At 42.5% G+C, this 12842-nt stretch overlaps 3 protein-coding genes across 4 annotated transcripts; 2 read left to right on the plus strand and 1 right to left on the minus strand.

Annotated features, from left to right (window-relative positions):
- Positions 1–113: 113 nt before the first annotated feature.
- gps2 (G protein pathway suppressor 2) lies at positions 114–3466 on the plus strand. Its single transcript, XM_049761780.1, has 11 exons — positions 114–284; positions 1140–1257; positions 1348–1457; positions 1557–1669; positions 1747–1826; positions 1940–2019; positions 2320–2491; positions 2571–2654; positions 2855–2931; positions 3003–3098; positions 3177–3466. Exons 2-11 carry the CDS (start codon positions 1164–1166, stop codon positions 3267–3269), a joined length of 999 nt encoding a protein of 332 aa, XP_049617737.1. The 5' UTR covers positions 114–284; positions 1140–1163; the 3' UTR covers positions 3270–3466.
- A 627-nt stretch (positions 3467–4093) lies between these two features.
- On the minus strand, positions 4094–7356 carry LOC125993162 (eukaryotic translation initiation factor 5A-1). Its single transcript, XM_049761913.2, has 6 exons — positions 7049–7356; positions 5404–5573; positions 5224–5328; positions 5020–5151; positions 4615–4685; positions 4094–4471 (listed from the first exon to the last, which is right to left on the minus strand). The coding sequence occupies exons 2-5, from the start codon at positions 5569–5571 to the stop codon at positions 4623–4625; spliced, it is 468 nt and encodes a 155-aa protein (XP_049617870.1). The 5' UTR covers positions 5572–5573; positions 7049–7356; the 3' UTR covers positions 4094–4471; positions 4615–4622.
- A 388-nt stretch (positions 7357–7744) lies between these two features.
- Positions 7745–12755, plus strand: LOC125992884 (tetraspanin-5). Of its 2 annotated transcripts, XM_049761839.2 has the most exons (10): positions 7745–8207; positions 8615–8665; positions 9127–9273; positions 9387–9557; positions 9939–10064; positions 10156–10203; positions 10299–10415; positions 10490–10551; positions 10911–11010; positions 11417–12755. In XM_049761839.2, exons 1-9 carry the CDS (start codon positions 8127–8129, stop codon positions 10981–10983), a joined length of 876 nt encoding a protein of 291 aa, XP_049617796.1. In that variant the 5' UTR covers positions 7745–8126; the 3' UTR covers positions 10984–11010; positions 11417–12755. The 2 variants fall into 2 exon arrangements, with proteins under 2 accessions (XP_049617796.1, XP_049617797.1); XM_049761840.2 differs by lacking the exon at positions 10911–11010 and having other exon boundaries at positions 7747–8207.
- The last annotated feature ends 87 nt before the right edge of the window (positions 12756–12842 follow it).

A 12842-nucleotide genomic window follows, 5' to 3' on the forward strand; every position in this document is an offset into this window, starting at 1 on the left:
GAAAGTACCAAGGCAAAAAGTCTTTCCTGTTATTGATCAAATTATATGAAACTGATCAATATGCGGTTAACTCCCGCAGATGCTAATCTCGCGAGAGAAAATGTTGCCTGAAGGAAACTACATTTCCCAGAACGCATCAGACACCAGAAGTGCGTTTTAGTTGTCAACGCTCTTGTTTGTCGTTAGCGGCGAAATTTTCTTTTATGGAAAATCCAAACATCAAGACTAGAATATAGTTAAACAATCAACTGAGCACACGTTTAAGGACACGCACGACGTCAAAAGTAAGCGTTTTTGACTTTATTTTTACGATTTAGCGGCCTATATGACGCCGTAAGCTACGTTGGGCGAACTGTTTCAATTTTGCTGCAGAAGGTGGCGTGCTACCTTAAATGCAATGTGCACTTTCTTGATTTAAATGAACAATTTCAGTCTCTACTACGCATTACGTTAATATATATACACAGACTTAAATTTAACTGCAGCTTCCTAATGCAGGGCTAACCTGGCAGCTTGTCGGTGTGGTGTGTAGGCCTTGATCAGCTTCTAGCTAGTTTTATAGCTCAGTAATAATGATTTTACAGTTAGTTTGTTTGCGTTTCCCATGTTACTCTGATTCATTTGGCAGGAGTAAAAGGAATCAAATAAAGGATAAAACATACTGTCAATCGATACATAATATATGTAACTAAACCATATCTAATTCGTTTGACTTTTTTGCAAAATTAGTTATTGGTAGGAAGTGCAGACTGGTAATCTGCAACGATATATTCAAAATAAATTAGTAATATTTTACATATAAAATTAATTCCATTAAGTTACAAATAGATTATATTCAAAATGAGAAGCCCGAAATGCTTCAGAATAAATCTGCAATGGGAAAAATATTAAATTGAAAGTAATATGTATTTGAAGAAAACTATGAAAAATGTATAACTTTATTTTTCACGATAAGAAATTAGCACTAAAAAAATAACCTGCCACTATGCTTATATTAAAATGTTCCTGTTATATACTCTAATAACTGTCACAAAAACTTGAGGTAAAAGCAAATATATTTGATTAGATTTTGTATGATTATAAAATGTAAAAAATTAATTAATGAAAATGATTCCTGAAGGTGTGCTGTTGCCTTTTAGCTGGCCCCTCCACTGCCTGTCACCATGCCCGCCCTGCTGGAGAGACCCAAGCTGTCCAACGCGATGGCCCGCGCCCTCCACAAGCACATCATGAGGGAGCGAGAGCGTAAGCGACAAGGTGACACATTGCATGCCCTCTCCCTGCTTTCCTTTTGCACACACACTGCTGAAGTGGCATTCGGGTCTTTTTTTTTTTTTTTTTTTCCAGAGGAGGAGGAGGTGGACAAGATGATGGAGCAGAAGATGAAGGAGGAGGAGGAGAGGAAGAGAACCAAGGAGATTGAGGAGAGGATGTCCTTGGAGGAAACCAAAGAACAGGTTTGAATAAAAAAAAAAAAAAAAAATCAAAGTACAAGTTTCAATTTGTATGGGAAATATTTAAATTGGTGGATAAATTTGATAATGGATATTGTTCAGGTGATGAAGATGGGCGAAAAGCTTCAAGGGCTCCAAGAGGAGAAACATCAGCTCTTTTTGCAACTCAAGAAAGTCCTCCATGAAGAAGAGAAAAGACGGCGCAAGGAGCAAAGGTGGGTACCGCTTACCTGCTGCTTGACTCGTGCCCTTATTTGCTGACGCGCCGCTCGCTCACTTCCTGTCCTTTCAGTGACATCACCACGTTGACGTCGGCCAGCTACCAGGCTAGCCTTCCCATGCATGCTGGCCAGCACCTCCTCAATATTCAGGGTGAGCGCCACTCGAGATACCTTGGAATACGTGAATAAAATGAGGATATTTATGCTTGAATGCGATACGTGACTTTCAACAAAGTTTTCATAATTGCCCACCTCGTTCATCAGGCAGTCCCGTCAGCCACAGTCGACCCGGCGCGCTGCTAGGAGATCGGAGCAAGCAGCTTTTCCAGAGCGCTGTTCTTCCTGTAAGTGACCGTTGGTATCTTTCACGAAATTGCGTGCAGCCAACCCAGCACCATTCAGAAAATTGGCTCTTTTTTGCCCCACTGTATGTCTTTATAACATTTGGGGCAGAATTTAGATGAAACAAATTTGTCAAAACCCCAAATCGCACAAAAAAAAACCCCACAAGAGTCTGCTGGATGTTGTTTTCTGCTTAGTGTCATTTACAAAATTAGCCCAACTCAAATGGGACTACAAAATGGCCGACTAACTACCAAGCAGGTATGGAAGGATTTTGAATCCAATGTCCTTTCTTTGACTAGACACGTCACTATCAAACGCCTGCATTCAGTTCGGGTTCAGCGGAGCACGGCCAATTCAGTGGGGCCCAGGCGGTCCATGAGTCCTATGGGGTGGCGCAGGCCCAGCATCCCGCCACCTACGCTCCCGGACCGTCCGTGCCGGTCAGCTTCGCCAGCGGCTCTCAGATCCGAGGTACGGCCTCGCACGCGTGTGGAATGCTATGCGGCGTCAGTATTTGTTAACGTGTGGCTTTGACCCCTCGCCCCTTTAGGAGCGTCCGCCTTTCAGGCCATGCAGTATCTGCCCCACCAACAGCCTGCCTACCCGGTCCACAGTCACTTTACCTCCCAACCTGGTCAGTTCTCAAAAATATTTGACTGGCGTGCACATCTCTTTTTTGTTTCCGTTTCCCCAAAATACATGTATTTTTTCTTCGTTATTTTAAAATATAACATTTATTAACTAACCTATTAATTACCCTTAGAGAAGCTATTGTTAATTTTGTGAGCTGTATGATGGACTGAGTAGTTGTGATTTACTGTTGTCGCGCGTCAGGCTACATCCCTGGTGCCGGAATCCCTCTCCAGAAGCAGTTGGAACACGCCAATCAGCAGTCGGGCTTTACCGACGCGGTACGTAGCCCCTTTTTGCCGGCGTAAACAGCAGCCTGAATCACCCGTCGTTTGCATTTGTCGCCACGCAGGGTGCCCTGAGGCCCATGCACCCGACCGCCATGCATCCATCGGCTCAAGGCTTGCTGCCTACACCATCCATGGCCGTCCAGATTCCCACAGCAAAGGTGACCCTCCCCCCCGCAGCGAGTCGCCCGCCATGACTTGGTGATGTCATAACACGCCTGTTCTGTGTTTTTGCCTAGGCCGCATTCCAGAGCTCGCCGCAGGCTGCGCCACGTCACGGCTTCCTGCCCCACACCCAGAGCGGCCAGAGGTTTTACCACCACGCCAAGTGACTCATTCCAAGTCGTCCTGAAATTTGGAGTTTCGACTTTTGTTTTTGACATGTCGTTCACGCACGGTATCTCTCATGGAAGGAGTATTGAATACCCCCTACCCCGTTTTCTTTATTGTAAGCTTGTGTACAGTTTCTGTTACGACAATTTCCAATGAGAGATTTTACTGTATGTTGCTTAATAAAATGTTGAGCATGTCCATGGATTTGTACTCAGTCCCTCGATTCACGTTTGTTGACTTTGTCAATTGTTTATTTCAAAGGATTCGCATCTTAGTCCGTTTTTCAAAACACATTTGACTGACAGACTTAATTGATCTTGTTTGTTGATTTCATATATAATTTATTTAAATTTTAAATCATCATGCATGAGATTATCAGCCGCTCCCATCAAATCCATGATTGATTCAGTTTTTACTTGTATTTTTCACACTATTTGATTTGATTGACTCCCGCAGCTATTGCTGAATTACTTTTAGATTATTTTTCTATGGATGAAGTTAATTTTAAAACCAGATTTTTTTTTTTAACTTTGTGAAGGATAATTTTGCCCCAAAAGCCTCTCAATTGATCAGTTTATAAGTCTCATACATTTTTAACAATTTCTTAAATCATCGATAATGCACCACATTGACCATCCCCAGAAAATCTGATTAATTCAATTAATTTAGGCACCCCAAAATGTATTTAATCTATCCATTAATATACGATACATATTTTTTTCAACGGCCCAATATGAATCAGTGTTTGCAGTGACCATATTTGTGCTACTTTCCTAACAAGCACTACGTAAATTGAATCAGCACTCAATTACAACAACTGGACTAGTTGGTTACCTCCATTTTAATTGGACTTCCTGTAACGAGCGTTTGGAAAATAAACACGGGCGGGAACCGAATTTAGCCGCGCTTGAGAGGAAACCGCAATGTATGGCAAGCTTCCATTATTTTTGCAATGAAGCCCTTTGACAAAACGGGGGATCAAGTAAAAAATATTCAAAATAAAAATAGAGTAACATTAATGCCACTTGGATAATCCCAAATTGCTCAGTGGGCATTGAACCCAATTGCTCCTAATATACAATCATAATAAACATTAGAAACCCATGCTCTGAAGTATAGAGAGAGAGAGAGCTATGAAAAAGAAAGAAGGAAAGGAGGATTGCAACACGTCCTCCCTTTTTCCCCCAAGGTCCGGCAGCCCCTGTAACACAGTTGTAAGAAGAAAAAATGAAAAGAGTGAAAACTGGGAAAGAAAAGTCAGAAAGCAGGAGGAAAAGGAGAATTTTTATGATGCCACACCTCAAAATGGAAAATGGTGCTATGATGTATATGCTTCTTGTTTACCTTGGTGCTTATCTCCCAAGAGCTTTGATGCCGATGGCAGCTTCCTCATCCATTGCGCTGAGAATGGTCACCTGAATAACAAAAGTCAACGCCTCGCCATAAATAGATGTCTCCATGGGGGAACCAGCATCAAAATAACAGGTGGTATCATTCAGTAACTTTTCCTAAATTTTGGCTTTATGCGTTGCTATGGCGCAAATGATACAATTATAATAAAAGCCCGAGCTCAGTGGTTCTTAACCCGGGTCCGATCGAACCCTAGGGGTTCGGTGAGTCGGCTTCAGGGGTTCGGCAGCGCTGGTATGTCATTGCCCCGCCCACTTTTAATAGATACCATGTCTTAATTCATTGGCATTGCCCTCTACTTAAAAATCATTAGCTAAGATAACCTTGGTAAATACTGACCAGGATTTGTTCCCCAGCTTCATTTCTGCTCTCGATCTCTTTGCCCAGGTCACCATCTGGGATCTTCAGGTCCTCTCGGACCTCCCCGCTGTCCAGGAGTAGGGACAGGTAGCCATCTTGGATACCGATCAGCTAGGAGTGAAAAAAGGGGAGGTTTGTAAAGAATTTGGGATTCGGTGTCTAGTGGTATTTACAAAGTCTCACTTGGTAGTCAACCCTCTTGATGCTGGGAACGTCCATGTTGTGGGTGGAAGGGCAGATATCTTCATACTTCTTTCCGGAGAAGATGTCGATGCCAACCAGGTGGACCTGTGGAAGACAGCAGAACTCGGGTTTGGCTTTGAATACTGAATGCGTGATAGGGGGCGGGGCATGGTGGCTCACCTTGGCGTGGCCGTGCTTGCCCGTTTTGGAGGTGGACATCTCCATAATCTTGCAGGGGCGACCTTTAAGCACAACGTGACCGTTCTTGCGCAGGGCTGAGCACTGCATGGGGTAGGTGACTGACGCGCCGGCGTCGCCTGTCTGAAAGTCCAGCTCTGCATCCGCCATGTCTGAGGAGGAGCCACACGAGCGCACACGGTGAACACATTGTCTCACGCAACACTCCGCATGGCATGTCCACTTAAAGCACAGGTGTCAAACTCAAGGCCCGAGGGCCAGATACGGCCCGCCGCATCATTTTAAGCGGCCTGCGAAGACAAATTGTCATTACTAGAATTGCAAATTGTTTTCACTTTTACTAATATCTTTTTTTTTTTTTAATATTTGACCAGTTTTTAGTCGTCTGATTTGAAAACGAGTTATTTGTCAGTTTATTTTGTTTTGTGCTCACACATTTGGGTTGACAGTCATTATGGCCCTCCGAAAGAAGCTATGACGACAATGCGGCCCGCGAAAAAAACTGTTTGACACCCCTGACTTAAAGAAATGCCTCACCTCTAACAGATACATTCTTTCCTTTTGCCCCTCAGGAAAAACATTTATATCCTCCCAAATAAATGTCTTACTTCAAATCAGTAGTTTACGCAGACTTAACAAATCTGGTGAAATGCAGTTGGGCTCATTTTTGCAGTAATTGCATCAAACAACCATGAACGTATTCCCTGAAATAATAGCCTACAATCTAATATTAGATGCCATGCCGCAAACAATCAGTGAGACTTGAAGAAATACCTCACTTCAAATCAACACCTGGGCCGTTTGTAATGTAAAAACTTTGCCATACATGACATAATATATATTTATATAGCGCTTTCACAACAGCTCTAAACATAAGCATTAGGTGTCCAAAAAACGCTTGGCACTCTTTAGTTGTGTCAACAAAGTAAAAGACATTCACTAAATTGAATTAGACTTAATGTCATATAAACAGGAATCACGTTGGGAATGCTTTTATTTAAACCAAATAAAATGAGGACAAATAAGCTGGATGATTTTAGGTATTTAGACTCACGTTTTAAACAAAACAATTGACTTCTATTTGAAATACTGGTGCAGGAGGCCTAGTCCGTGCGTGCCACGGCGGCCCCGCGTCAGTGTGACAGCCGCATCATCCCATCAGCTCCCCCCCTCAAAAACTCCGCGCTCCAAACGTAACAATAACACAGCCCACGCATATGTGCCATTTCCACGAGCCTTCCTCATCCTCCACTTGAATGTTGGCCCGCTAACATAGCTGCTGGTGCTGGTGCTGCTGCTGCGAGCTAAGCTACAGCTGTCATGACTAAGCCATTACTTGATGCTCCACTTTGTTCCATCTCACTCTCTCCTTGAAGTCAGCCAGCAGACTCTTCAAAATCCTGTACACGACTCCAAGTACTAATGTTGATTTAAAACGTGGCAATTAAGTACGTGGACATGAAATCAAAATGTTGTCGGTGTTTAATTAGCTTAATGTCAGGTGTGTGGAATTCAGCGGGGGAGGATGAAGCCGATTCATATGAATGTGTTTGGTGCTAAGGAGAAAATATGGATATTCTGAATTCTTATTTATGTTCTATAGGACGTGTTTTGATACGTAACTCACCCTTGTTGTACAAAGAATCTCCTGTGTGGCTTCACTATTAAGTCCCCCTGTGGAGTGGCCTCGTCGTCCACTTGCTCTCCCGTGTCTAGCTACCTCGTTATTAGTCTTTAATTTCAGTCCCGATTGGCTTTGTTGCCGCTGATGTTGTTGTTTCACTGTTGTTGGTTTAGGTAAGCACGCTACTGCGGCTTTTTCATCCCTCGGCTCAATCGTCAAAAGTCCGACGCCGGACTAGAGAGGACACGCCCGCTCTACGATCCAGTTATTTGGTTGTGGCGTCAGACGGCCCCGGTACGCCCCCTCCGCCTCTCCTCCCTCCCTTCCCATTCAGCCGTCTTATAATGGAGCAGGAAGCGAAACGTCCGGTTCGGACCTTCACAATAAAAAACAAATTCGAGACGTCTGTTCTCGTTGTTGTTAGCGTGTTCGCGTGAGTCATCTAATTTACCTCAAAATGCCTACAGTCTCAAATGTGGGTTTTGACAGTGTTCGAAACCAACAACTAATTTATTATTTTCACACATTCACTTTAAATAATAAAATTGTCTTTATTTTTATTCACGTTCAGATTACTATTATCGGACGTCTGATGTATTTAAATGGTAGTTACGAATGGTTGCACCGGAAGTGCAATTGTCTTCTGTGTTCTGATTGGCTCGTGGCGGCATCTTTCAATGTTGCCGTCGGCCAATGAGAGCACAGCACCTGCCTCGTCGGTTCCGCCTTCCGTGGGGCGCACTATCCCAAAGCGAAAGGACGCATCTTGGAATTTAGGAATCAAAACGGACGGATGCGCTCGTAGCTTTTGGATTGCGGCGTGCAAACGTGCCAAGTGAGCGCCTCATCGTGTGAATAAACTGGCCTGGCAAAGACTTTTGAGACTATTGCGACTGGCCTGAAATGGTGATGAGATGCATCCGCGGAGTGCTTCTTGAACCCGCTCCCAAAAGCCCGTGAAGCAGGCCCGCCCTTGTTTTTGTTTTCCATTGAGCTGCACTCCATTTCCGTTCCTTGTTTTCCTTTTCTTTTCTATTTTTTTTTCCCCCTGGGTCGCTCTTGCAGCCGATGATGAGCAAACATGACCGGGAATCACTACAAAGGCCACGAAGTCAGCTGCTGCATCAAATACTTCATTTTTGGATTCAATATCCTCTTTTGGGTAAGCGAGAAGGCCCGCGCCGTTATGTCTGTGCCAATTCCAATCGGGATGAATCCAAATGGCATTAAAAGACGGCGTTTTGTTCTGACAATAACGGAATGGAGCCCTGCTGGTGCAATACCAAAAGATGGGTGACAGCTGCTAATCGGCTTGTTGGCGTCCTTTACAGTCAGCCTGACAAAGACGTCCAGAACAAGTTTAGTGCAAAGCTCCAAGTCATTTTCCGAAATATTATTTTGACTTTTTAAATATTCCCTGTGGTTTTTTTACTTTTTATAGCTTCTCCATCTTTTTTTTGTGGCCAGACGTATGTGTCAATTCTAAAAAGTAAATCTAAAGCTCATTGCAAACGTCAAAGATTCTCTTTATTCTACCTTCTACTAATTTCTTATTGTTTTGTTTTGCAGCTGCTGGGCATGGCTTTGGTTGGAATTGGCTTGTGGGCATGGAGTGAGAAGGTGAGTGAAGACTCAATAATTTCACAAAAATAATTATGATCCGGTTAGTGTTTTGTGTCGTATCGTGTCAGAAAACAGGAAAACATATTGTTTACTGTTTTCCCAAGCTAATATTGCTAAACAAATGTATTTGGATTCAAGGCAAAGATAAGCAGTCTGCTTTCATGGTGGACTACAGAAATCCAATATCTACTGTTAAGAATATGGAATTCCGAGCATTTATGCAATTTTAAATACAAAAATCTAAGCAATTGATTCTGAAAAATTATTAATTTGATTAGCTCTTGATTAATTGTGGCATCATAAGTTGAGACATTCTGGTTCTGAAAAAAACTGACTTGACAGCACCCTCCACTGGACACATTTTTAAGAAACATTCTGACTTTAAACATTCTCTTACCTCGGTTTGCCTCTCCTCAGACGCAATTTGTCTGCAGTTTTTCGCTGTGTGTCTCCTCCAGGGGGTTCTGTCCAACATTTCGTCCATCACTGACCTGGGTGGTCTGGACCCGGTGTGGCTCTTCATGGTGGTCGGGGCCGTCATGTTCATTCTGGGCTTTGCTGGATGCATTGGAGCGCTGCGGGAGAACACTTTCCTGCTCAAATTTGTACGTTTCGTGCAATTAGCCAGCACTCACATTCATTCAGTCATGATGGATAACCATCGACTGAACTTGAATGGTGGTCTTCCCCGTGTGGATGAAATCTTTTCTCCCTGCAGTTCTCTGTGTTCCTGGGAATCATCTTTTTTCTGGAGCTGACCACCGGAATCCTGGCTTTCGTCTTTAAGGACTGGATCAAGGACCAGTTGAACTTGTTCATCAACAACAACATCCGTGCTTACCGGGATGACATCGACCTGCAGAACCTTATCGATTTCACTCAGGAGTATGTAAGTGCAAATCGTACAGTCAGTGTTGATTTAGAAAATGTTAAAGAGGAAGTCAAGCCCAATATTTTTATTTTATGATATTTTCTGTGCAGACCAACTAGTCGAAACAGTGTTGTGATTAAAGTTGTATTTGTGAAATATGAATTCAACAAACTTCACCTCCATCTCAGTGGGCGGCCATTTTGCCACTTGCTGATGACTGAAAATGACATCACACTTGTCGGCAACTGTGATATCATTTTCGGTCGCTAGACTAGGCAAAATGGCCGCCCCTTAAGTGCTATTTTTAGTGGTCCATTTTATCGCATATTTCCGCATCCATGTGCATATAGGCACTGTAAATAATGTAACATGCCTTTTTTGTTCATTGCCGCGTTGCAGTGGGAGTGCTGCGGTGCTTTTGGAGCGGACGACTGGAACCTCAACATCTACTTTAATTGCACGGATGGAAACCCCAGTCGGGAAAAGTGTGGCGTTCCCTTCTCCTGCTGCACCAAGGACCCCGCAGTACGTCCATAGACACCTCATCTTTATGAACACATTATTGTTGTGGTGATACTGAAACAAGATGGATGACTTTTTTTGCGTGTGTCTTTAGGAGGATGTAATAAACACTCAGTGTGGATATGACGTTCGAGGCAAACCAGTAAGTGTGTTTTTAATTGACATACTCGTTAAATGCAAATGGCCTGTCTTTCATTATTCTTGCTCCTTCATTTGTTTGATGACGATTTTGCGCAGGACTCGGAGCAGAAGGATTACATCAATGTGAAAGGCTGCGTGCCACAGTTTGAGAAGTGGCTACAGGATAACCTCACCTTGGTGGCGGGGATATTTATCGGCGTTGCGTTGCTTCAGGTGAGTCTCGCTGACTTGTATCGCTTTTCTTGAATTGAACATCATTCAAAGAGTTGCTCTTGTGCCGTTTGCAGATTTTCGGAATTTGTCTGGCGCAGAACTTAGTGAGTGACATTGAAGCCGTGCGGGCGAGCTGGTGAGTTACGCCAACAAAGCTTTTTTTCCCTCCAATCGCTTCGTCTTCATCTCGACACGTTGTAGCTTCCATTTTGCTACCTGGCCCATCATCATACCATCGTTGAATTTGCATCGCTCTACATCTTTGCGATTACTTTCCTTTCCCTGTTCTCTGGTCATCCTGGCATTTTTTTTCTCATTGTGGTAATATTTTTGGTGAACATCTAGCTCAAATTATAAATTTTTCCAGCTGCGTAGCCTATTTTCTGTTCTCTAGTTGCCTTGAGAACAAATTGACGTCATAGGTTCCTCCAAGCAGGTAATACAGGAAGTCACTTCACCCTTCTTTCTCCCCACCCATTCCACATGCTTCATCAGGGTGCCCCCCCAACTCTCCATACGTCGATCCCCGCCACACTCGGGCAAGAACGTTCCGGCGTACTACTCGTGAGGCACATGCTATGCGCGTTTATATCCGGTGGGTGTTGATGTGAAATTTGTATAGTAAATTGCACCACCAGTCGTTTTGTACGAAAAGAAATTGTAATTTCCTAAAGGACAAAATGCCAACAATGTGCACCGGTTTGTAATGAAGACAATCGCATCTATTGTCAAGGTGACCTAGAATCACCTACAGTACTCAAGATTGGTGGAGCAGCCAGGACATTTCTCACGTTAGCGTTAGCATCAGTGCTTTGTGTCTTCAGTGTGACGTCGCTTAAGTATGTTGTGATGTCTTAGCATGCTCGCTACTCAATACTTTTTCATTTTTCCCCATTACCATGGTCGTTTGCTAGAATATTGCCAATGACAAGGACACCCAAAAATTGAGTATCCGCAACAAAACAACCGGATAACTTTATTTTTCTCTGATTTTGGTCTAGTGGATTTTGAGTCAGCTGCAGGACTTGAGGCCTCCGTGAGGACGTCAATGAAGGGGACATTCACGTGCACTACTCACTGAGCTAGCACCTTTTTAAAGGTACTACGACTACTACAACTGTGTGAAAAGGATAATGTATGTACAGTATATATACACACGTGTAAAAAGAAAACATTGCCCGTCTTTGGTTACTGTTGTAGTTGAGACACTGTTGCCGTTAAGTTAGCTAGTTGTGTATTTACCATTACCATCAATAAAAAGAGCAATACGATTATTTTAATGTGGGTCACCAGAAGCTAGCCTCGTTAGCTTACCAAGCTAAGCTTGCTAGTAGTTCAGACCCACATTAGTAGTGTAACGTTAGCATTTTGAGCTAACATGGCTAACACATTGCTTAACTTAGAGCAGTCAAACATGCCTCTTAATTCTTGAGGGATTCAAATGAATGGTTTTGATAAATAAACAGCGTTTTGATAAATGCTTTTAACATTAGATGAGTATTTTCCATAATGCGTAAAGTTCATAACAAAGCCCTGCTATGGTTGAATATTTGAAACGGTCTTTAAAAACATAACATATTGTACATGGTTTTTGTTCAAAGGCTATTTTTAAACAACAAAAAATAGTTATTGTTTCAACTTCTATAAAAGTGGGTCATGACCTTGCAAGAACAGTAGTGAACCACTGCTTTAGACCATGGCTTTAGCATTACTGGTATTTTAGCTCCAAAAAAAAAAAAATTTGCTTTACAATATTTGATGTGACTTTTTACGTAACGTGTTTGAGGGCGCAAACTTTACCCATGCAAAACGTTACATTCTTGATGATGTTTCACGTATCAATTTACATAACTCAAGTCGTTTGAGGGTACAATTTATTTTTCTAGATTTTGACATTTTTGACGCTGTGAAGTATTTAGGGTACAACTAGGTGTTTTTTGAAGGCTTTTAATGCACTGTTTTAAAAATGAGTCAATAAGGACTGCTACACGTTAAGTTTTGATTATTCGACACGAAATGTCATGTTTTATCATGTTTTTAACTTGATATTATATTTGCTGCTTATTTGTGACGTACTCTATCTAACTGCACTTGAATCAAACCTGACACAAGCATCATGTACGGAGTTGTTGTTGTTTTTCTAAACTTGACTCACCCACTGAAAAAAAGGCATTGTATTTGATATGTTTCACGAGTGTGTCATTACTTATCACTGGCCATTGTACTACCAAATTGGGTAGTTTTAGATCACAGTAGTTCCCACTAAAGTATTATTTATGACATGTTCTCATACATTACCTTGAAAATGAGGCTGCATTGAAAATAAATGACTGAAATGTGGATCAAGATTGTGTGAAAGAGCTTTGTAGCCAACACGTTCCGTTTGGGATTTGTATTGCATTCATGCTTTATCATAGCTCTGCATTC

Source organism: Syngnathus scovelli, chromosome 1 (assembly GCF_024217435.2).
Source record: "Syngnathus scovelli strain Florida chromosome 1, RoL_Ssco_1.2, whole genome shotgun sequence".
NCBI classification, from domain to species: domain Eukaryota; kingdom Metazoa; phylum Chordata; class Actinopteri; order Syngnathiformes; family Syngnathidae; genus Syngnathus; species Syngnathus scovelli.